Raw genomic sequence first — 25,644 nt, 5'->3', positions numbered from 1 at the left:
AGGGCTGTTACATGTAGTGCAGCCATCTACTGTGGTCTGGGCCACACACTTGTACAGCCGGTTAGATCTGTGTGAGTGGGTATCTCGAGATAGTCACAAGTTGCTCTAGCACCCATTTTAATTAGCTCATGGGATGGCATCAAGGTACTGAGTGGTTGGTTGTGCATAGCTGCTGATGCACAGGTTTTAATAAAAAATGAGTCAACACTCACTGCCTATATTTCTGCCCCTGTACCACAAAAGAATGTGCCTGATGAAATATGCTTGAATGTCCATACTACCAAAGGGGGCATTATTTAGTTCCGTAACACCTATACGCGTCACATAAAACAGCATTAAACCGTAGCATGGGATTGCACACACAGTACAATCACGGAATTCAGGTTTTGTATATACGTTTATTGTGTATAGCCCCAAGTAGCTGAGTGACTTACACGTCTTGAAAGACATGAGATATAAAATGAGCATAAAGGTGATATTTCTACCAACCCTCACCGGGTGTATTTTGTTTTCTGAAACAGGAAAGAGTGAATAGGGTATTAGACATGAATAGGGTATTTGACAGTCCCCAAAATAATATCCAACTCATACAAAACAATTTAACTAGAATTATGCGTTGCGTACAGGTAAATAATAAACGGAGAAAATACCAACCAGATCATCAGCAACAATCATGAGGTAAAACCACAGTATTTGTAGTGGCTGCTGAGTAAGCATTCTCGGCCACATGCATCAACGGTTCCGTTTGCGATTCCTGAATTGCGAAAATAAAGGAATCGCAATTTAGAAATCGCAAAGGGCAATGCATGAAAAAAACGCAATTTGTTTTGCGAATCGGTATTTTTCCTTAATTGCGATTCACAATTTGCGAATCGCAATTAAGGAAAACCCTTCCCATTGATTCCTATGGGCCAAGAGGCCCTTAGGAATCAATGGGAAGGCAAGTACAATTTGCGATTTTCAATTTGCGAATCGCAGATTGAAAATGCAATTTCAAGGGTGCAGGGGGGGATCCAAAGAACCCCTCCCTGCACCCCTGAAATTAAACTTAAGTGCAATTTACACACACACATGTCCCAAGGACATGTGTGTGTGTAAAATGCAACTTTCTCAAATGCATTTTTGTGCAGGTTTGAAGGTTTTCGGTAAATTAGCATGAGGTCCAACCTCATGCTAATTTACCGCTTCCAAATTGCTAATTCGCAATTTAAAAATGATCATGCATTGCAGTTAAGAAATCTGAAATTGCGATTTCTTAAATGCAATCGCAATTTTAGAAATCGCAACATGTTTGCGATTCCTAAAATTGCGAAATACATGATGCATTCCAATTTTGATAATTGCATTCGCAAACGGCCGAACATTGCGATTCGCACCGTTTGCGAATGCAATTATCGTTGATGCATGTGCCCGTTGGCCTTTTAGTCAGAACTATGCGCCCCTTCAGAACAGCATTATGCTTTCTCTGCACAGTTTGAAGTATCCACAAATACATACTTGGAAGTTTATTTTATATTTGACACTTTTCTGTATTTCCTTTCATGTGCAGTAATGCGATAGTTATCCTGTTCTCAGAGAAAAAGGAAACAAGTTGCACAATAAGTATACACAGCAGTGAAAACGTCTAATGAAGTGAAGGCAGTGTAGTTCTGTGCCAAGGAGTGAACATGCTCTCAATGGAGAGGATTAGCTGCAGTCTCTTAGCCAAAATAATAATTTAAGGAGAAGGACTTTCAGTTCAGTTTAGAAGGCGAGTGAACATGTTGTCAATAAAAGCGATTGGCTGTAATGTCTTAACTAATGTATTGTTGAAGGAGGATTTTCAGTTCCATTTTGAAGGTCGCCGGGAGGTGGTGCTTTGAGGTGGTGAGTTTCTAATTCTGGTTGCGCTACCTGAGAGACTGTGCCAGCAATAGTTACTTTTTAAATGTTGGGGGGTCTAGTAACAATGCTTTGGAGTTTTGCGATGGTCTAGAACATCCTGAAAGTTTGAATATGTCAGCCATGTAATGGGGAACGGATGTGTGTAGGGCCTTTGGGTGATGCAAGCGGTCTCTTATACAGGCCTGCCTCAATGGGCAACCAACAGAGAGAGACCAGCATAGATGTGATAAGGTCATTCCTTTTGGCCCCCTAGATAAAGTGTGCTGCAGAGTGTGGTCGGTTTCAGGGAGGTGAGCTGGGAGACCAGCCAAGAGAGACTTACAATAGTTGTTCAGGAGAGCACCAATGTGTGAGCATTAGATTTCAGATCTTGCTCTGGAATGTAGCGGTGGATTCCCCATAGAAGACACCTTTCATAGAGATGATTTCTATTGATTCTTTTCAACCTAGCTTGCTGGGAGATGTAAATTTTGATATTGCTTCTCTTTGCTGTAAGAACTAAAGGTAGAAAAATGCGTAAGACGACCCTGTCTATTTTGTGAATAAAATGCAAATACTCCAATAATAAAACAAACCTTGAACCTTAGTCCTTAGATCAAAAATTCCCAAATGTATATGATGAAGTGATAATGCACTCTATTTTAATTCTTTCCTCTGATTGTTTTTTAAATATTGTATTCTTATTCTAATAAATTAAAATGATAATGCTTTGGAGTTATGAGTGAATCACTGAACATGATCTTTCATCAAAGTAGGCAATCTATCAATATGTTCAAACAAAATCTACAATTCCTCTTCTTCCAGCTGAAACTCACCAGGTGCCGCATACCAATGTCAGCTACACTCTGGCTGCAGATGTGGGCCTGCTCAGCAGAAACATCAAAATAATCGGTCAAGATTATCCCGGATGGTACAAGGAGTCCTTCGGCGCCCGCGTGCTGGTCAGCAAGTTTACATATAACAACTATGAATATCGAGGTAATAAAATAATTGCTATTCTCTATTTATAGCGTTTTCTGCCATTTGTTGGTCTAGTCGACATATAGCCTTTGTTCTGATAAAGTTGCTGATAGGCTTTGGTGAAATGAATTCGACATATAATGTGCCAAATGTGGGCTTTATTCAGTTGTTTGAACAAGGACCCTAGGAATTTAAGCTTTCTTCATCTTTCAATCATCTGCCAATGGGAGAATGAAGAACTCCTGCAGATGAGGGAATATACATTCATCAGGAATCGTGCAAAGGTGTAGGGACAAATGCACACTGAAAAACCAAGGGGCATATTTACAATTTGTGGCGCATCCCTGCATATCAGCAGGGATGCGCCACTTATTGTGCGCCATGCCTCCGCCACAATGGATGCTCCACATTTACAATGCGGCGCACCATGAGGCATAAAACAGCACAGATGCGTCACGCATCTGTGCCGTAAAAGTGGCACATTGCTGGAGTTGCGTCGCAAGCGCGACGCAGCTCCAGCAAGGCTCTAGGGTGCCCTATCCTTCAAATGCTGCGTCAATCCTTACGCCTGCTTCAAGCAGGCGCAGGGTTTTGACGCAGCATGGGCCCCAAAGTGACTGGGTGAAATCTTGTAGATTTCACTCAGCCACTTTTAGGAGACGTTCCTGCGCCGGAACGGCCCCCCCTGTGCAGGAACGCCTCTTTCTGGCGCAGGGCGTTACAACATGGCGCATCTCCCAGATGCGTCACGTTGTAAATACCCCGCACCATGGCACCTCTTTTGCGCCGCCATTGCGTCACCAAAGTAACGCAACGGCGGCGTAAAGGAGGCGCAAGGGGCTTGAAAATCTGCCCCCAAATATACAGTCGCCTTTGCTCTCAGGCAACACATACAGGATTCCATGCACGTAATGAACCCACAAACATGTTTGCAGATTGTCTTGCAGTGCAAATAGTCACAGATAAAGTAAGATATGATCAACTGACGTAGAGGCGCACAACTACACCTGTGCATTGGCAAATTACCTTTGATGTTGTGTGCCACCGTCCGTCTGTCTTGTATTTTCAGTCAACTGCGCGTGATGTGCTGGGATTTTTAGGCCACTGCTGGTGTTAACCCATATTACATATTCCTGTATCCATATTATTGCATTTATGAGTGCTTATTTATATAGTTGTGCTCTTATAGAGTAAATACCATTGATTAGATAATTCAAGATACTCACTCATAAATTGATGCATAGGAAGTTTTTGGGAATGATATACATTTGCCCAAGTTTGACTTTGTCTCTGTCCTGTAATGAAGGTCAGACGTTCTATGAATGTTCATATGACACATTTTGATTTACTTCCATTCTGAATATGGCCATCATTTTGAAACCGTCGCTAAAGCTGTTCTCTCTTTCTCCTTAGGGAGCGCACGGATCAGCAATGTTGAATTTTACCACAGCGGCCAGGAGGGCTACAGGGATGATTATGATCCCAGATATTCAGTCGCCTTCCTCAACTTGGACGAGGTATGACACAGTATTATTTCTTATACATCTTTTATTTCGAAAGCTACATTTTGATTAGAATCATGTTCTGTACCTAACTAATACACCTTTGCTTACAGTTTGGAGCAGAGGAAATGGGCCCGAATACAAACACACTGGGGGGGGGGGCAGGGGGCGGGGGCTGTCCACATGCTAAGTGGTGTGCTGTGGGAGACAGTGACACTGGAGCTTTGGCTTTTGCTCAGTCGCAGTGCATTGTGGTCCTAAGGCCACATTAACCCTCTATCTTCTGCATCTAGTCAAAGGATGCCTCTAAATACCAAAGATCATCTTCATATTCACAATACTGAGGTGCGATGCACTCAGTGCTTACTTTGTAAAAGAGTAAGCGCCAGGGCCCGCGTCAGGAGTAACCCCAGCTTGCACCACTCAGGGCCACTTCGGTTGCTGCCAATAACAGTACTTACAAAACTAGCCTTCCCACAGGTACAAGTATAACAATTCAGAGAGTTTGAGGCCCCCAAAGCTGTGAAGAATGCCTTGGGAGGCAGGCATTAGTTGCTTTAATGTTTACTCACTTAATAAACAACTGCTGTTGTGGTCCTCTCTATATTACACAAACAGCGCCACCATGTGATAGCTGTCATAAGTCCTGATGTTGTCAATTAAGTGCCGGTGCCGAGCACCGGAAACCACCAGCTCAAATTAAGCACTGCACACCTCACTCTTCTGAGAGAATTTATGTAATAATTAGTAACAAGGAAAATGAATTCCAATATTAATGAATGCCTTCTGTTGAAACTAAGCCCGCTCAGCTGCAAACTGCTTTCGCTGCCATAGACAAGAACACACTGACGTGACATAACCACTACTGATCCTGGTCGCACTGTGGTGACTCGTTGTGTGCACTGTGTGTATTAGTAATACAGTTCATCCAGTTTTGAGTAGTGTGCGAAAAGAATGTGTCCTGCTCCCACCATCTCCAACTTATTTACAAATTACTTTAATTAGCTTTTTTTGCAATGTGGAAAACGCATCCCAGGCCTGGGTATTGCTTATTATGTAAGAGCCATCCATTCTCCACCATAGAAGGGGCTGCAATAAATTGTGACCTACTTTTCTCTGTTTTTCCGAAATTCCACCCCATTCAGAAAAACGGATATTGTCCCATGTTTCCCAGTGCAGTGAAGAATGACACATCTGTATTGACATCAGCACAAACCTCACAGTTCCAGGTGGACTTACCTCATGTCCTTTGGCTGCTTAGGGACTGGAGCTATCTCATGTGCTGCCAGAAGTCTTCACTATGTAACATAACCCGTGTTATTAACTATAAACAAACGTGTCAGATAAAATTGTATAGAAGTAACATAAACAATGAGCGTTTCATACAGGCAAGAGTAGCAAAACCCTCTTATAATCATTAGGTTATTTAAAATATTTCTGTCAAAGTTGATAATGCTATTATATTTAATACTTTGCATGACATTTCCATGACCTTCCTGACTCAATAAACTTGACGCACCCTGACTTGATTTCCGAGGCCATTGTTAGACCTGGCATCATTGGCTTGAGTCTCCCTTCCATTTTGACGGATTGCCTCCTCTGTTCTGATATGTTTTTGCTGGTTTTATGCTTTGGGCACTGAGCCACTGCTAATCAGTGCCACATTGCAAGTGCTTGGAACGGAACCGACGCATCACCCCTTTTGTGAGCCTTTTGTTTACTTTGCGTTACGCATCCAGGTACTTTGTTGAGAGCTTTGTCGCATTTACCATCAACTTGAACTAAGCAACTTTAATCATCTTTTAAGTAATCTTCAACGTAGTATTGTGGATTTTTATTGTTTGTGGTCTTGTGTTTAAGTCTATATAAAGAATACTTATTTTGATAAAACCTGTGTTGTGTCCATCTGTAGTGTTTTTACTGTGTTACTGTGTATATTCACAAATGCTTAACACACTGCCTCTGAGATAAGCCTGTCTGCTCGTGCCAAGCAACCAAGGGGGTGAGCAGGAGTGATCTAGGAGTGTAATCCCCCATCCTGACTTAGAAGTAAGGGTCCCTATTTGGACAAAGGTGAATACCATTGCCAACTAGAGACCCCCAAATCTAACATTGCTGGTCAGCGGTGATGATTTGGATTTTGCATTTGGGTTTCATATACAGTGATTGGTGTACACTACTAGTGAGTGCAGACCAAACGTGACCACATACTTTTTTTTAGAATCTTTTTTCCTTGGAACTGTTATTTTTCCTGAAGACTGCCAATTCTTACTATCATGAGTAAACCAGAATCTGTTGCGTCTATGGATCTTGATTTTGAGGAAGAGAGGGTGGAAACCTACACTGTGAAATTGCTCAAGTATCTCTGCAGGAAATTGAAAGTTGCTACCCCAGGCATTTCTAAAAAGGAAGACTACCAAAAGGTGCTGAGGGCCTGGGTAGAAGCCAGAAATGTTCCCAGATCTTGTGGTGGAGCCAGTTGGGGATGCAGATGGGCAAATTGATAGGCCAGTGTTTCCAGCCAGGGGAGGGGTGCCGTCCTCGCCTGGCAGCAGCATCTCTTCCAAAGACCTGTCCCCAGAGAGTTGGAAGAGAGGGAGAGAAGTAGGGCACACAAGCTGGAGATGGCTAAGCTTAAGATGGAGAGTTAGAGGGAAACAGAAAATAACAGGTTGTCTTTGGAAAGAGAGAGAATGAGAATGGAGCATGAGAGGATGTTGAGGGAGTCAGAGATCAAGGCGAAGGGCTTAGAGATCGAATCCCTCTGGTGGCAGCGCACCATCTGTGCCTTCAGAAGGCAGGGTACATATTCCCATGGATGTCATCAAAGATTTCCACAAAAGGTGAAGATATTGGTCAGTGGTTTGCAGCCTATGAGATAGCAATGTTGGCCCACCGGGTCCCTGAGAAGGATTGGAGAGCGGGGTTGTGGGGCCGCTTTCTGAGGGGAGGGATACTTTGTTCGACTTACCCAGTGAGTATAGGATGTCTTATCACCACATGAAAGGAGCACTGATGACAAGGTATGGGTTAACTCCAGAGCTCTATAGACAGAGGTTCAGGAATTGTAAGAAACTGGAGGGAACCACTTGGGTAGAATATGTATCTTTCTTTTGCAGAGCTATGGATGGTTGGGTGAGGGATAGCAATGTGAATAATTTTCAAGCTCTCTATGATTTGATTGCCAGGGAGCACTTATCTGCTAATTGTTTTCCAGAGCTGTGCCAGCATCTTATTGATAGCACATTGACTAACCCTAGAAACTTGTTGAGGAGGAGGACCGCTGGGTCAGTACCAGGGTCCACAAGGGTATTGTGGGAGACTCCGCTAAGGGTGGGCAGGGTCCCCAGCAGAAGAGTGGGGGGGACAAGGGTAAGCAGAGGGAGTTCCAGAAAGGGCCCCAAAGTAATTCCCAAGGGAACGAGGTTAAGGGTTCCCAGCCTCCCCCTGAGAAGAAGTCAGGACCCCGACAGGTAAACCTGTTTGTAGGGGGCCTGTTACCTGCTTTCAGTGTAAGCAGGTGGGACACCGTTGGTATGATTCCCAGTGTCCCCAAAAGGGTCAGTATGTGCCACCCTGTGCACCACCCCGTCAGAAGGCCAGTGTAGCTCTGGGTGGGGAGGAGATGGGTGCCCAAGGTGGGTGGGGTCCCGCAGAAATGTCCCTTGTCTCATTAGGAGACTTTGAGATGGTCCCTAGAACTCAGCTACCTGATAACACTAAGAAATACAGGCAGTGGGTGACCTTCAATGGCCATAGAGTGGAGGCTCTGAGAGGGCAAAACCTGGAATTGGTTGTGCCCATCTGGTGTGGAGAATGCTGACCTCTCCTTAGCCCCAACAGTCAAGGTGATCTGCCAGTATCCAGACTTCAAATCAGACGTACTGAGGTACCGGGCAGCCCCTAACCGATCAATTAGCTCATCAGCTCTGGGGTTGGGGTGTGCATCAGTCCTGGTGACTGAATTGAGCCCTCTGTAGTCCACACAGAACCGGAGTTCGGGTGTGGCACCCGGCGAGGCAGCCTTTGGGACCAAGACCTCTGGGCTGACCCAAGGACTGTTTGAGGACTCAATGACCCCTAAAGCAAACATCTTGGAGATTTCCTCCTTAATGTAAGCCCTAACCTTGTCTGTCACTCTGTAAGCTTTGTGCTTCACAGGAGTACTGTCTCCAGTGTCCACATCATGGACGCACCACACTGTGACACCAGGAACCAAGGAAAATAGATCAGAGAATTGCCCCAATAGCTGGCGACAATCTTGCTGATGATCAGGGGTCAGTGTGGCAGAGAGGCTGACACCATCCACTGACCCATCTTGCTCTGTTGCAGACAGGAGGTCAGAAAGAGGCTAGGTCTCCTCTTCCATTCCATCATATGTCCCTAGGAGCATGCCCACTTCGGACCTTTCTAAGTGGGGCTTTAGGTGGTTCACATGTAGGACCCACAAGGGGTTCCTGGGAGACTGCGAGTTCACCAGATAAATGGCATCACTCTTGCGCTCCACCACCTCATATGGACCGGTCCACCTGCACTGGAACCACAAGGCTCCACAGGGGCCATGACCCAAACTTTCAGTCCAGGTTGAAGCTCAATCAGAGTGGCATTCTGATCGTACCACCGCTTCATTTCCTCCTGGCTGGCTTCCATATTCGCCTGAGCGAGATCTCTGAAATGTCTAGTCTGGTTCCTAAAGGCCAGCATGTAGCTATATACATCCTGGGAAGGTTTCCTGGTAGATTGATCCCAGCTTTCCTTGACCAAACTCAAAGATCCTCGTACCGGGTGACCATACAAAAGCTCAAAGTGGCTGCACCCTAGAGACTTTTGTGGCACCTCTCAGTAAGCAAACAGAAGGCATGGCAAGAGGACGTCCCGCTTATGCCTCATTGGTTCTTCAAGACCCATGATCATGCCCTTAAGGGTCGGGTTGAATCTTTCAACCAGCCGATTACCTTGGGGGTGGTAAGAAGTGGTGAACTTGCAGGTAACACCACACTCCTTCCACAGAGACTTCATATAATCGGAAATGAAGTTTGTACCTCGGTCAAACACAACCTCTCTGGGGAACCCCACACGGAAGAAGATCCCCATTAGTGCACATCCCACCACGGGGGCCGTCCCTGTCCTGAGCGGAATGGCTTCCGGGTACTGGGAAGCATGGTCCACCAAGACCAGGATAAACCTGTTGCCTATGGCTGTCTTGGGGTCCAGTGGCCCCACAATGTCAATGCCCACCCGTTCAAAGGGGGTACTGACGACAGGGAAAGGTTGGAGAGGGGCCTTGTGCCTCCTCCCTTTTTTCCCATTGCCTGGCAAGTTTGACAGGTCCTACAATGAGTATCTGAACTCTTCCGCATCTGGGGCCAACAATCAGTGCCACAGTGCAAGTGTTCCCTATGTTAAATTGATGTACTAATTGGTTATTCCATGATTGGGTTATTTGATTTATCTGTCAGCCCCTAGTACAGTGCACCATGGGTGCCCAGGGCTTGAAAATCAAATGCTGCTGGTGGGCTTGCAGCACTTGTTGTGCCACCCACAGAAGCAGCTTGTAAAGTGTGTCTCCGGCCTGCCATTGCAAGGCCTATGTGCAGTCTAGCACTGCCATGTCGACTTGGCCAAGTGCACCCACTTGCCAGTCCCTAAACCTTTCCTTTGCTTCATATTAGACACCCCTATGGTAGGTCCAAGGGCAGGATGCATTGTAAGTATAAGGTAGGACATGCTCTGATGTGTGTAGCATGTTCTAATAGTGAATTACAGCCATTTTCGTTTTTCAATATTGAAGGCTACCTGTTCTCATAGGCCAGAATGGGCAGTTAGATTATTTCCTTTTTATAATCCTAACTGACTCAGGGAACATGGTAGACATTCGAATTTAGTATGCCTGAACTCAGAATAATAAAAATACATATTTTAGTAAAGTTGGTTTTGATATTCTGTGTTTGAAAATACCACTTTTAGAAAGTAGGTATTTTCTTGCCTAACTATCCAGGCCTGCCTCTGCCGGGTTGTGTATTCCTTGTCTGGGTTTGTGAGTGACAGGGCTGGGGGATTCCAGGAGACAAGCTGGGGCAGCCCAGTGGTGAATAGAGAGATCTGCATCTAGATGGGAGGGAGGAGTTGCACCTGGGACCTGAATAGGGCTGGGCATTCCCTCTACAATGCTGGCTCCACCCCCTGTGGCTTGTCTGATGTCTCTGCCCTGCACTGTGAAAGGAGAGGAGGAATCATGTCAACAGAGTGCTCCAGAGCTGTATCTTCCCTCCCCTGTGCTGGCTCCACCTCCTGTGGGGCGGCTGATGTCTCTACCCTGCACAGTGAAAGGAAGAAGAGAGTAATGTAAACAAAGTGCTCAGGAACTGGTTTGGACTAGGCAGAGGCCTCCCTGCCTACAGAGAATAAAGGATTTTGGGGTATAAATATTGGGACCCTGATCCCAAGAAATTAGATCTCTTCTGGAACAAGAAACCTTTCTGCCAACGAGAAGAACCAAGGAAGTTGCAGGAGTTTGGACTGCCCCTCTGCCTGTGTGCTGTTTGCTGGGTTGGCCTGCAGTGGTTGCTTCATTGCCAAGGGAAAGGAGAAGGAACATTTTAAGGACTTTCATCATCTACAGAATATTCTCCAAGGGCTTGAACTGTGCTTGCCTCCTGCTGAGCTCACAGCGACAAAAGACTTCACCTCCAGCTCCCCCTGTGATTTTCCTTCCTGGGAATTCTATCTACAGGCATTTGCGTGTCGCTGGGAGCTGGAAGCGCAACGCATCGAGAAGAAGCGTGTCGCCGCTGCAGCTGTAATCGTCGCATTGCCAGAGAAGCGAGCCTTCGCCGCATCTCCCTGGAAGCGTGTGTTCATCAAAGCTGCCTGTTGTCGCATCACCGGAGAAGTGTGACGCCATCCTGAGAGTCGCCATCGCTTTCACCGGAGAAGCGTGTCACAGGGCCTGTTGCGGCTTCAAAGTACAGAGTCGTCGCAAGGCTGCCAGGGCTTCAGCGCATCGCCGCACCAAGGGCGCCATCTTCTAGCATCGCAACCGGATCGTTGTATCGCAACCACGCGCCATCTTGCGCACTGCAACGGGCCTGCAGGCCGAGAATCTACGCATCACCTCCGCACCGGTAAGGCTCACGACGGGTCCCCAACTCTGCGCAAGCATTGAGGCAGGACGCAACCGTCCCCCAGATCACGGAACCGACGCATCACCCCTTTTGCAAGCCTTTTGTTTACTTTGCATTACGCATCCAGGTACTTTGTTGAGAACTTTGTCGCATTTACCATCAACTTGAACTAAGCAACTTTAATCATCTTTTAAGTAATCTTAAGTGTTAGTATTGTGGATTTTTGTCGTTTGTGGACTTGTGTTTAAGTCTATATAAAGAATACTTATTTTTATAAAACCTGTGTTGTGTCCATCTGTAGTGTTTTCACTGTGTTACTGTGTATATTCACAAATGCTTAACACACTGCCTCTGAGATAAGCCTGTCTATTCGTGCCAAGCTACCAAGGGGGTGAGCAGGGGTTATCTAGGAGTGTAAGACCCTTATCCTGAATTAGAAGTAAGGGTTCCTATTTGGACAAAGGTGAATACCATTGCCAACTAGAGACCCCCAGATCTAACAGCCATCAAATATGTTATTTATAAGATCACATTTAAATGTTCACTGACCATGGACACGGTATTAAGGTGCTGTGGTACGCGTGCACCTCCGCATTATCACTTTATTCCTTTTGTGAGGATTTGTAGAGTTTCACCAATGTCACAGAAAAGGTCAGTGCTGCCAGTACATTGATCACCAGCTTCCTGTTCACACAACCAGTGTTGTGTTTCTATGTGCTTCTGTGGCATTGCAGAATGAGTACTCACAGTAGATTGTCAAGGCAACACGGTCCAGGGAGCAGGTGGAGAAGAGGACAGTTACATTGTTTCTTTTGTTTTTAATAAATTGATGCGTGAGACATTTCAACGAACCTATTATATCAAGAAGCATTATACAGCCCAGTAAATATCACCACTCATTGAGACTATTGGGTGAAGGCAAAATCTGATTCATGCACAACATGGCTTTCAAAAGGCTTCTTGTATTGCTGAATGAACGAGAGCGGAAGTCAGCAAAGAAATGGCTGCCGGAGGGATGCCAGCTTGTTAATCCATTTGCAATCCAGCCTTCACTTTCCAGATGGCCGCTTAGAGTACCTTTACTCAGGGAGGAGGCAGACAGCTGGCATCTAGCTGGATCCAGCAGGCCCAGCCCTACCAGAGTTGCCAATGATGGTGTCTTGCAAAAAAAAAAGAGGCGTACTGAGGAACACACAGGCAGTTAGGGGGCAGGGTGTACAGGTTAGGAGCAATATGCCTTTATCCAGTTTGCTGTGGAAACTAGCGAGAAGGTGCGGCCACCATTTCTCGTCCAAGATCAAGAAATTTCATTTCACTGCCAGGTCCTCAAATATACTACCTTTGCCCATTTGATTTGGGCCGTGTTCCATATAAATGCTGTGCTCTTAGCATCATGGCCTATGGTAAGACATTTAGTATGCTACACCACCTAGCAGAGCACCCCAGGGGCACAATTGGAAGTGTTGATGTTTTTGATGTCTAGGGATGCCTTTATCTTAATGACCTCCTCCACCGCTGTGTACAGTGTTGACCCACAATAAAGAAATAAGAATGTGCACATGTAAATATGCTTAAGCAAATATATGTTTTTAAAATTGTCGAGCACTCAGAAGTCGCTTTTGTATTAGGGTATTACTAAATTAACTTATATTTTTCAGATTAACTCCAATGAGTCATATGTCCAGGGCTGTGCTTTCCACAATGGATTTTCCCCAGCAATTGGAGTTTTTGGAACAAACGGGCTAAACGTTGATGACAACATCATCCATTTTACTGTTGGAGAAGGTAATATGCAAAAATAAATTGTACATCTTAATCATGAGTGAGGGTTCATCTCATTGCTGGAACAGGGAAAGGGAGTTTAGAGCCAGTTAACCTAAGTGATTGGTGAATTTAGAACATTGGAATGCTGCAAGCTTCTTGAAAGACAATGAAGTGGCAGGGGGCGTATAATGACTGGTATAATACTTCTACTCCAGCATTCTAAGGCTTATCTTTCTGTTTTTCCCTTTTTAATTCAGAACAATCTACTCTCATTGGTGAGCCCTCTGCCTCAGGCTATATCAGTTGTTAAAGCTCATCTTCCTTGTTCTAGGCCCTTGCTTGTGTCAGGCCTATTATTTGGGTTCAGGGCCTTTAACAACTGGTATAGCCCTCGGCAGCGGGCTATAAGGCTGTGTTAAAGTATGCAGAATTCAGTGTGTATCTGTTTATTTCCATAGCAAATAGAGCCATGCAAAAGTAGTTAATTTAATATCACACAATCTTTTGTCCATGATGTTGTCTTCACTGCTAAGAACCGAGGCTCTAAAACTTTTTAATGTTCTACGTAAAATGTATTTAAAAAAAGCCCTAGTGCCTATGAGTTCGACCTGAGAGACCCCACCAGCTAGGCACCGGCTCCCAATATTGACACTCACACAATGGACGCTGGTTATTACTGACCACGGGAAACCCTGTGCAGCCTTTTATTCCACCCCTATGCCACGGTAAATGGTCAAAATATCGATTCCAAAATATAGACAAACCAAAATATCGAGTCCAAAATATAGAATGGACAAAATATCGAATGGACAGAATATAGACATCAAAAATATTGTTTTGAAGGTAAGTAATGTAATATCGATTTTAAAAATATAGACAGTCAAAATATCAAAGTACATAATATAGTTTATTAAAAATATCGAATTTTTTAAAGGTTTTTTTATGTTAGTATGTGTGAAAAGTGTATATATTTTTTTATTTATTTTAAGTAATTAATTTTATGTTATTTAATTATTGTGTAATTTAATTCTGTAGCGGGTTGTGGGTTTATAGGGGAATAGGGTGGGAAGTAATTTAATTATAATTAATTAAATATGTTAATTAATTAATTGGTATTTATTTAGAATAAATTGTGAATTAATTTTTAATTGGTAATTAATTAATTCTTGATTGACAATTATTTTTTATTAATTGATTAATTGATAATTATGTGAATTAAATTAATTTATTTTCTGTAGCGGGTTGTAGGTTTATAGGGGAATAGGGTGGGAAGGAATTTATTTATAAATAATTAAATATGTTAATAATTTATTGGTATTTATTTTGAACAAATTGTTAATTCATTTTTAATTGATGATTAATTAATTCTTAATTGATAATTAATTTTTATTAATTGATTAATTGATAATTATGTGAATTATATTAATTTATTTTCACTAGAGTGGGAATAGTAAAATGTACCCCTATGCTATCTAACGCTTTCCCTACTGTTGCACTCTCTGGAGTAGGAATAGTAATTTTTACCCCTACGCTATCCAACGCTTTCCCTACTGTTGCACTCTCTGGAGTGGGAATAGTAAATTTTACCCCTACGCTATCCAACGCTTTCCCTACTGTTGCACTCTCTGGAGTGGGAATTGTAATTTTTACCTCTACGCTATCCAACGCTTTCCCTACTGTTGCACTCTCTGGAGTGGGAATAGTAAACTTTACCCCTACGCTATCCAACGCTTTCCCTACTGTTGCACTCTCTGGAGTGGGAATAGTAATTTTTACCCCTGCGCTATCCAACTCTTTCCCTACTGATGCACTCTCTGGAGTGGGAATAGTAATTTTTACCCCTACGCTATCCAACGCTTTCCCTACTGTTGCACTCTCTGGAGTGGGAATAGTAATTTTTACCCCTACGCTATCCAACGCTTTCCCTACTGTTGCACTCTCTGGAGTGGGAATTGTAATTTTTACCCCTACGCTATCCAACGCTTTCCCTACTGTTGCACTCTCTGGAGTGGGAATAGTAAATTTTACCCCTACGCTATCCAACGCTTTCCCTACTGTTGCACTCTCTGGAGTGGGAATAGTAATTTTTACCCCTGCGCTATCCAACTCTTTCCCTACTGTTGCACTCTCTGGAGTGGGAATAGTAATTTTTACCCCTACGCTATCCAACGCTTTCCCTACTGTTGCACTCTCTGGAGTGGGAATAGTAATTTTTACCCCTACGCTATCCAACGCTTTCCCTACTGTTGCACTCTCTGGAGTGGGAATTGTAATTTTTACCTCTACGCTATCCAACGCTTTCCCTACTGTTGCACTCTCTGGAGTGGGAATAGTAAATTTTACCCCTACGCTATCCAACGCTTTCCCTACCGTTGCACTCTCTGGAGTGGGAATAGTAATTTTTACCCCTACGCTATCCAACGCTTTCCCCACTGCTGCAATCTGTGGAGTGGGAATAGTAATTTTTACCCCTACGCTATCCAACGTTTTCCCTACTGTTGCACTCTCTGGAGTGGGAATAGTAATTTTTACCCCTACGCTATCCAACGTTTTCCCTACTGGTGCACTATCTGGAGTGGGAATAGTAATTTTTACCACTGCGCTATTCAACGCTTTCCCTACTGCTGCACTCTCTGGAGTGGGAATAGTAATTTTTACCCCTGCGCTATCCAACGCTTTCCCTACTGTTGCACTCTCTGGAGTGGGAATAATAATTTTTACCCCTACGCTATCCAACGCTTTCCCTACTGTTGCACTCTCTGGAGTGGGAATAGTAATTTTTACCCCTACGCTATCCAACGCTTTCCCTACTGTTGCACTCTTTGGAGTGGGAATAGTAATTTTTACACCTCCGCTATCCTACGGTAATAATATTGTGTATTTTTTATTAATATTATGTTAATATATATATATATATATATATATATATATATATATATATATATATATATATATATATATATATATATATATATATATATATATATTTTAACAGACATGATTGTATTTTTTTATATAAGTTAAATTAGTTATTTAATAATGTTAAGGTAATGTAAGTAGTTTTAAGTATATTTGAGCTATTTATTTTTAATATTTTTTTAATTTTACACTAATTTTAGGAAATTCGATATTTTTATAATGTATATATATATGTATATATAAACGATATTTGGGGGTCGATATTTTGGTACTTACCTGTTTGTAGATAGGAATTCGATATTTTGTCTGTCGATATTTTGGAATCTATATTTTGGGTAGTCTATATTTTGTCCCTCCATATTTAGTCAGTGATCCGTCACCTGGAGCACTCCCTTCACTCTGTAAGTGCTCCTTTAGACATTACATTGCCTTCTACTAGTACAATTATGAATTCCAGAGATGAATGATTCCAATTGTGACACAAATATATCGAACAAAAACTTTGAACCCAGACACTTTTCCTTTTTCTTATGCTGTACAATGTTTCAAGTTAACGAGGGTACGATGTGTGTTGTAATGTGGTTCAGTTTCTTCACGACATTGTCATTTTGAAATAACACTCAGTACATATGAAGCTGCCAGCCACCTAGATGGTAACAATGTGGGCACAGTTCCCGAGATGTATACCCAGATGGTAGAAACCTAAAAAAAAAAACAGTATATATTGTTAATTTGAAGAAGTGTGCTTGCTACGCAATTGAGATTATCTTCGAAATATTTATGAAAATAAATGCCATTTGATATGCAGCCACTTTTAAATGAATCGTTTCACTTCAGTTGACAATAAAAGCGCAGAGGAGGGGGTAACCAACCTTTGAAATAAAATCCGCATGAAGCACTATTTTGTGCAACGATGTAACAAATCACATTTCCAAAAACAGCAGTCTTTTGAACCGATATGTTTGGTTTCTTTGGTAGGTATTCGACTTTGGGGAGAGCGGAACAAGGCTCGAAGGAACTTAGTTACCCTAGCCATTTGGCCCTCAACTTATCAAGACCGAAAAGAGATAAATAACCTTATCTTGTGGCACGCTGGCATTGAGGTAAATTAATTTGGCGTTCTCTCTCTGTCTCCAGACTCCATGATTGTTTTCGTTAACGTATATAGTTGTAATTCTTTGCATTTCTCTTTTTAATTGTATGCAACATATCATAAAGCTACAAGGCCGAATATTGTTGTAACTTACAGTGTGAGTTGGTCTGAAGTGTCCCTTTCGAAATAAGCAAATTGGTACAAATTCAAGAGTATGCATTGCTGTGCAATGCCAAACTTCCTGGAAAGCATCTGTTAATGTCATCACTGCTATGTCTTTATATCCCTGAAAACACAGAGTTAGGCAGATGTCTGCAGCAAAGTTTAGTTTGCATTCTTCCAAATCACACAGACTTCACAAAACATATTTAATCTAAAAAGCAGGTCCAAATGTATAAATGAGACAAGAAAATTAAATAATAGATGAATTTGCTAAAAGTAGTGGACAGAACTAAAGTGATCAGTATTGAAAAAAGACAAAGAAGCTATAGGCAATGATGATCAGTGGGGCAAATTGACATAGACACCTAATAACACAACATGAATAAAGGAGAAAAACGCAACAAGTGTATACACATAATTGCACAATGACCTGTACTGTGGCAGAGAAAAGTTCTTGGATGTAAGCCTATAATTGCCAGATGATGTCTGCATCTTTTTTGTATAACCTCAGTGTGTTTATACATTTTTTGTCTGTTTCTTTCTTTGTCTGAAAAATGAGTGTGTGTGTTATGTGAGTGTGTGTGTGTGCCTATCCCCTAGTCCTAGGTCAGAACATTGATAGTCAATCTGCAAACAAGGAACATGACGGAAGTGAGATCTTTTGGAGGACCTCCACAAAGTGCAACCCGTGAACCCTCTCTTCCCCCCCTAACACTGCAGTGCTCTTCATTTTATTTGGCATGTCCCGTAGGGCAGGGTGAATCCCTGCAGTGCAGCATTCTTTTCTGTTTAGCCCTTAGGGCAAAGTACTTTTCCATTTAAGTTGACAAAGAGAAGAAGTCTTTTTAAGTGTATTTATAATATACCCACAGGGTTACATATATATTACTTCTTTCAGTTTCAGCTGACCCAGCCAGTGCCTTACACTCCCCTGCTCATTTGCCTCTCCTAAAACTACTATTAGGGCCCTTTCATGATCTTATTTCTGTAATGGAGAGATTATATCCTAAGAGGAGGTTTCCCACCAGAGTAAAAAGATGATGACGTTCATTTTAACGCTGTATTTGTATTTCGAGTGGCCCATCCTTTAAGGCTTTGGTCTCCCCCAATGGGGACCCAGGGGGAACATGGCGTGAGCCGGTGCCCCCCTGTGTTTTTTCACGCGGTGGAACAATTCACGCGGTGCGATAGGTACAGGTAGGTTTGGGGGCGGGCTTAGCGGGTAAGTTATAAATAGATGCGCTTTTGGAGGGAGGGCACTCTTGAAGGCTAGTTAGCGGTTTGTTGCTGTGACCCACCTACCCACCCTTTATAAAAAAAAAAGAAAAATGTGTTCTATGTCACGATAGCACAGGTAACAGTTTTTCCTTGTTCTAGTTTTTCCTTCCTAGTAGGCGTTTTCTGTTGTCTATCAAAATTGTAACCCTTCGTAAATCTAGGGCATTTTACATTTGAATAAATAAACAGCCCAAACCTTTTTCTCAGGCCCTGGAGTAGCTGTAAGAGCAAGTCAAACATTCAACGATTATGTAGAAGGAATAGTGACCAAAACTGAGCAGCAGTCTTTGACACATAATGCCAGTCCATACACCATTGATTATTGATTGAAAATACACCAAATATTCTAAATAACGTAAAATATTTTGGATGAACTCTTTCTGAGCTCTGTGCTTCTTTCTGAAAGTACTCCCTCAACCTCAAGTTTAACTGTCACTTATTTTAATTTGTGTGTTCAATTAGCTGGTTTTTACGCCTTTGTTCCTAAATATGGTCACAGTTAATCTTATTTTTATGTTTAATGTGCTTTTAGGTAAATAAAGGCAGCCAGATTGTCCTGCAGGACAATATTGTTGCAGGATTTGAAAGAGTTGCATATCGAATTAATGGTGAACCATGCTCAGGTAAGTTGGCCATGATTTTGATCCAAGAGTTATGTTGACAACATGGTTTTAAACAGCCTTGTGGTCATTCTCTACAATACACTTAACATAGGAAGCATGCCAACTTCATAGACTGTAAGGGAACAATATCTGAAACTCCATAGGGTATTTATTTATCCACATACATTTTATCTTCTAAAAATGTCCTTGCAGAATCGGTAACCACCCTAAACATACCTGATGAAGGTATTCAGATTGTGGAACTTTGTTTATTAAATCAAAAATAAACGAGCATTGCAAGCCTTAAAAAAGCCAATGGTTAGGTGACAGAATTGTTGGTTCTCCTTGTACTGCACAGAACAACACTACCTTAGATCGATCTTTCTCAGTAGGAGAGTTAAAATACCAATTTCTGAATTTTATCTTTTTGCTACATATTCATAATTCAACTATAGGAAATACACCAGTTCTTCTCTTCCCCCCAAAATATGCTGGTATTAAATGTATATGATTTCCGTATTTGCTGAAGGTTTGTGCCTGTGGTCAGACCTCAAGCCTCATTAACTATCTTTGAAATGAATGTGCGTAACACAGTCTCTACTATCATGGGTGTCTTTGTCTTTAGCATTCGATATGCCCAAAGGCACAATCCAGGTAAAGACTCTTACCTTTAATCTAAAACATGGGGGTGAATTTGCTAAGCGATCAAACAATCCAGCGGCACAGCCGAAGCTGCTGCACTGTTCTGTGTGGAAAGAAGACGGTAGGGCAGGGTCATATCGATGTATATGGTGCTGCAGCTGTCATGCTCTGCACCTGCGCTCATTATGCTGCCTTGGGCCACGCACACACCATAGTGAAAGGGCGTGTGGAAGAGTATCTCTCCAGTACAAAAGACTATGCTTCTCAACATTTTCTAACTTTGAATGTCTGCTGTTCATTATAGCACATATGCAAAGTTAAAACATTTTGAAAAAAGAAAACCTTTCTCAAACATACTTGCCTCACAGAGGCGCACATTTTGGTGCAAAACTCTGTCCACCTTTTTTAGAAGACAGGACTTTACTTGAAAAGCAATGGAGGTTGCATGTGACCACGCACGCCCCCCTCAGGCAAAGAAGCACAAAGTGCTACTTTGCATTACTTAAGGGCTACTTTCCAGTAAGAAACACGTTTTTAGCTCTAAAGTAATGTTCAAACCCCACTTTGCTCTGGTTTGCGTCACTTTGCCTGACACTGCACTGGAGGAAAGTGAAAGTAAGTTTGGGTGTAGTTCCCAAACTACTATGACTACGTTTGAAAAAAGATCAGAAACTTGTGTCCATCCCTGTTTCAAACATCTAGGTAATATTAGATGTCTGTATTTCATGCATGATGAGAGAGTTTCTGTTAGACCAGGCATCCATGGTATGGGTTCCCCAGACTTTCTGCCTTACGACTTCCTGTTTTTGCTGACTTCAGTTGTGCTGGCTTTAGGACTGAGGGCACTTTTCCACTGCTAACCAGTGCTAAAGTGCATGCACTCTCAGCATGAAACATGGTAACATTAGCTTATCCACAACTGGCATATTTAATTTACATATAAGTCCTGAGTACAGTGCACTGCATGTGTCCAGGGCTAGCAAATTAACCGCATGCGTGCGGCATGATTTCCGCCCGTGCGCTGGATTTTGCGAAAGCGCACTTTACGTGACGAGCTGGGCTCGTCATGAGCGTGCGAGGAGGCTACCTCATGACGAGCCCAGCTCGTCATGAGCGTCGAAGGGGTTAAATGCTATTAGTAGGACTACAGTACTAATTGAGCTAACCTACTTAAGCAGCTGTTTAAACATGTCTCAGGCCTGACATTGCAGAGCTGATGTTTGCAGTTATAAACTGCCATGTCGATCTGGCAAGTTTAACCCTCTTGTCAGGCCCAAACCTTCCTTTTTAATAAATATAGGTCTCTCCTAAGTAGGCTCTGGGGTGCCCTAGGGCAGGTGCAGGGTAAATAAAAAGTAGGACTTTTTTACATGTCCTAGTAGTGAAAAACTCTTACATTTGTTTTTCACAACTGCAAGGCCTATCTCCCCCATAGAATAACATTGGGATTATCTTTTTACATTTTACTTTTACAATTGGGAAGTGATTGGACCCTCAAGTTAGGTCTCTCTGGGATCATAATTCATGGTGAAGTCAGATTTTAAATTGTAATTCTGAAATATTCACTTTTAGAACGTTGGCATTTTCTTACTTTACTCATTTGGTGCCTACTGCCTGTCTCTGAATATGTCTGGGGCGGGTGACAGCAGGGCTATGTGCATTCACTCTAGACTGCCACATGAAGGGAGCTTAGGTGTTACTTGATTGGTCATCCATTTCCTGATGGGCAGTCCTGGGCAGAATGGGAGGGAGTAACTGGATGAAGCCTCACACTTACACCTGCATAGGCTGTGTCCTGTCCCCACATAAAGGAATGTGTACCCCCTGTAGTTAGTCTGGAGCCAGGGCAGGAAGGGCAGGGACTCTGTATACTTCAAAGTCATCTCTTTGAAGTCTCCCCCACTTCAAAGGCCCAACTGTGTATAGGTACTTGACCTCAGACACCACCACTTCAGTACACTGGACCCACATCACTTGAACTCAGAACCAGAGTGACTCCAAGAGCTTGCTGTCTTGCCTCCTGATTGAAGAGTCAGGGACATAAAAGGCTTCCATCTCACCTTCTATGGCACCAGGACTCTGCTATTAGTGAGGCTGCTCTGCCAAGTGGTGCCAGCCCAGTCCTCAACACTTGGAAGTGGGCTTGAAGTGCTGCTCCAGCAGAAACCACACATCGCCTTTGACGCAAAGGACTCAGAACCAGCACATCTCCTCCACTGTGGATGCATCTTTGGCATTGCAAGGAACAACTCTGATGCGTTGTTGACTGCACGCCGCATAGCGACTCAATTTTCGAAGCATCATCATTGCCATTTTATGCGGCTTGGAACAGACTCTTTGTCTACCTGTGTAGACCTACGCCAATGCATTGCCTCATCTTCACCCTTCATTGCATCTTCAATGACAACGTTATCACCTCTTCTGTACCCTGCATCTCATCTTCGACTAACTTGCAATCAAGGTACTGTTTAACAGGTCGAGGATGGCTCCTGTAGCGACCCTTGCTCCATTGCAGTTTGCGTGAACTTTTGCATTTGACCCTTTCTAGTATGAAAAGATGTCCCAGGTGAATTTAAAGGTGAATAATATTTTGTAAGACAGGCAAACGTATGAAAAAAACCATGAAGGGTGCCTCATCATCAAGTTCCGCAAATGAGATACAAGGTATTCGTCACTCAAATATGGGGCTAAGAATTATCGTGCTCCATCTCCCCTGCTACTTGGCTGATAGTCGCTGATCAAAGTTCTGCTTAGACCCATACTGCATAGGATAATATTGATTTATTTGATTATTATGTAACTCATGATCCCAGCATCTCATTTCTGTCCTGTTAGTGTCTTTTAAATTAAATCTGACTGAATTGGTTTGAGACTTTTCATTAATTTACTTCTTCACTGTGATATTTATTGTGTATTGCTGTACCTGAAACACAGACAAGCTGCTTGTGCCAAGGTACTCTGTGATTTCCGCATACCAGTCTTTCTTTAATATTAAGACCTAGATGGTTTGATTGTGTTGGTGCTCAACCACAGCTCAAATCAAGATTGAAAACTCTTTCTCGCATTGTCTAGCAATTTGCTTCTGTACAAGGAAGATATGTGTGATGTTCAAAAACGGTCTCGGTAATGACAGCGTACCCCTGAATAGCAGGAATTGTGACAGGCTCTTAAATATTCATTTAGTTAAAATATCTAGGGTGCTTTGATTTCTAATAACATTACTTGAGTGAATGAAGTCATAAACTATACAGTTATCTTGTACTGAAAGAGCTAAAAAATCACAATAGATTAGACATAACACAAAGCTGGTTTGATAAAAAAATTCTATTCTGAACATAAAACCATGAGACAACTCATGATAGTCAAATGGCAAATTATTCCTGTATTTAATTAGACTTTCAGGTTAATTAAAAATATAGGGCAACAGGTTAGAAAATAATCAAATAAAAAACGAAAAATGCATAGAAAATATTGGGAGGCTATGAATAAGGCTGTCAGATTGTCGAATTTAAAAGTATTTTAGAGCTTATTTGAATCATGCACCGTGATTTGAAATCAGGGCTCTCAGGTAAGACTTGGGTTAACCATATACGTTGAGTTTACAGGGTTACTAATTTGGAGGGTTCTGAAGGGGCTATTACAAAGTTTGAACTAACACAAATTGAGATCTCAGTGAATAAGGCCAGGACACTTGTAAAATGTACTAAGTAATCCAACATTCAAGTAGCTGATGAATTATTGTTTAATACTTTGAAGGAACATACATATTGGCAGTCCAACATTTCTGCCACTGTTTAATGCTACTCTTTGTGGTTCCTCTATTCCCTGTGAAGTGGGTTGGTGCACAGGTTCTGCACAGCAAGAAAAGTGTTCAATTATCTTAGACTTATTGAGTAAGGGGCACGGTGTGATTGTCTGCAGTATGGCACAATAGAACTGCTGCAATACTGGGTAGGATAACCTCTGAGAACTTTATTCCTACTGGTTAGGGAAGGTCTACCTAAAAGATAGTTCTGGGCATACTGTCGCACCCTCGGGCACCCTCTTCAGAAAACTCTGAACCTGTAAAAGAACACAAGAAGGATTGCACCTTCTCTTTGAGACGTGTGAGAAGACCTGAAGGATTGGACTTGCTCCAACTTGTACTTGTACACATGACAATGAAGTGGACACCAAAGGTCAGTTGGCTGACCTCTTGTATAAGCTACAGGGCCACAGTAAGCTGCAAGAATTCTTTCTCTGAAGAGTCCAACTGACCTGCTCCATATGAATCTGACCTGGACCATGCTAGAGGACGCTTCCGTAGTGAGCCTTGACACCCAAGTGCTGTTCCTGATGTACTGGGACACTTTATTTTGTTCAGTGTACTCCTCCAAACATCCTTGCAAAACCTGGAACTTAGAAGATTTTTGGATTTAAGGCCTTTGGAAGACTGGGACAAGCCTGCCAAGGCAATCCATTTGAAGTGCATTGTGGCTGGCCTGAAGAAACAGATTTTCTCTACAACAGCAAATCCAATTCCGATGGCCCTGTCTGTGAAGGTATCCAGCCTGTTGTAACCCTCTTTGAATACAGCCCGCCTCCTTACCCAGCTGTGGAATTCGAAAAGGAGACTAAGTGCCTCATGTACTAAAATGCATTTGGTAAAAGTGGTCACAATTTCCACACTGACTTTTACTGAATGGTTTTCTAAACCCGTTTAACAATATGGAAAATCGTTTCCAAATCATTAAATGGGCTTTGTACATTTTAAAAAAGTTTTAACATTTCCAAACCCTCTGAATTACTGAGTCAGATGGTTTGCAAATTCTTAAAACCTTTAGGGAAGCTCCTACTCAAAAGGTAAAAATCTTGACAAGGTGAAGGTGTCAGAAGTATCCAGAAAGTGAGAAAAGTTTCCTGAGCATGGAGTTAGAATTTCTCCTGCTCTGACCTTTTTTCCTGACAAAACCTACAACTTCACTGGGACCTTGTCCATTGTCTAGCCGATGTCATGGAGCTCTGATACAGCCTGCTTCCTCTCTCTGCTGGAGGATTTTAAGTCCATGAAATTAAAACTAAGTACAAAGCTAAAAAACTGATGTAAAAAATGATTGGTGTATCTCACCTACGCTCATTCATGAACGGCATAAAATCATCCCTACGTCCCACTCAACCACAACCATTGATTACCATTGGAGCTTTGAGCTCTTTGGTACCATGTTTACTTAAAGCTTTAAAAATTCACATTTCCAGTTCCCATTGTTGGATTTTTGTAGTTTCTGTATAATTTTTCTTCTTGGATTACTCTCCATGTTTATAATGTGGAGTAGGGTTTTTATAGTGTTGTGTTTTTGACTTTTTATGTGTATGATACTTCTAAATGCTTTACACATTTTCTTAAGTTAATCCCTCTACCAAGGGTTGAGCACATATTTAAATTACTGAAATCTTTAACTCGACGTATAAGATCATGTCCTACTTGTGGTGGACTACCTTCCACCCCAAATTAAAAATTCACTTTCTCAAAGCGGCATTGCATGATTTATTTTGCTGCTCATTCGAATGAGGAATCACCATCATTGATTGTTTGATTTTTTAAACCAAAACTATAATTTACATGAAATAGCAAAGGTTGATAAGAGAAGCCGATGTCTGTATATGAGGGGAACATCGTTTACAACGCGGTGTTTACACCGCAGTACCTTAACAATGGTGCCAATACAACGCACGTC

At 42.4% G+C, this 25,644-nt stretch overlaps 1 protein-coding gene across 1 annotated transcript in view; it reads left to right on the top strand.

Annotated features, from left to right (window-relative positions):
• PKHD1L1 (PKHD1 like 1) overlaps positions 1–25,644 on the top strand; it is a 466,042-nt gene that overhangs the window by 303,607 nt on the left and 136,791 nt on the right. Inside the window, exons 55-59 of the mRNA XM_078686145.1 lie at positions 2,689–2,862; positions 4,258–4,361; positions 13,129–13,255; positions 17,132–17,256; positions 19,219–19,309. Of these exons, the coding sequence (XP_078542271.1) occupies positions 2,689–2,862; positions 4,258–4,361; positions 13,129–13,255; positions 17,132–17,256; positions 19,219–19,309 (621 nt within the window). The remainder of the gene's footprint in view (positions 1–2,688; positions 2,863–4,257; positions 4,362–13,128; positions 13,256–17,131; positions 17,257–19,218; positions 19,310–25,644) is intronic.

This window comes from Lissotriton helveticus, chromosome 4_1 (assembly GCF_964261635.1).
Source record: "Lissotriton helveticus chromosome 4_1, aLisHel1.1, whole genome shotgun sequence".
NCBI lineage: Eukaryota > Metazoa > Chordata > Amphibia > Caudata > Salamandridae > Lissotriton > Lissotriton helveticus.
This window is presented reverse-complemented; position numbering and strand designations above follow the sequence as displayed.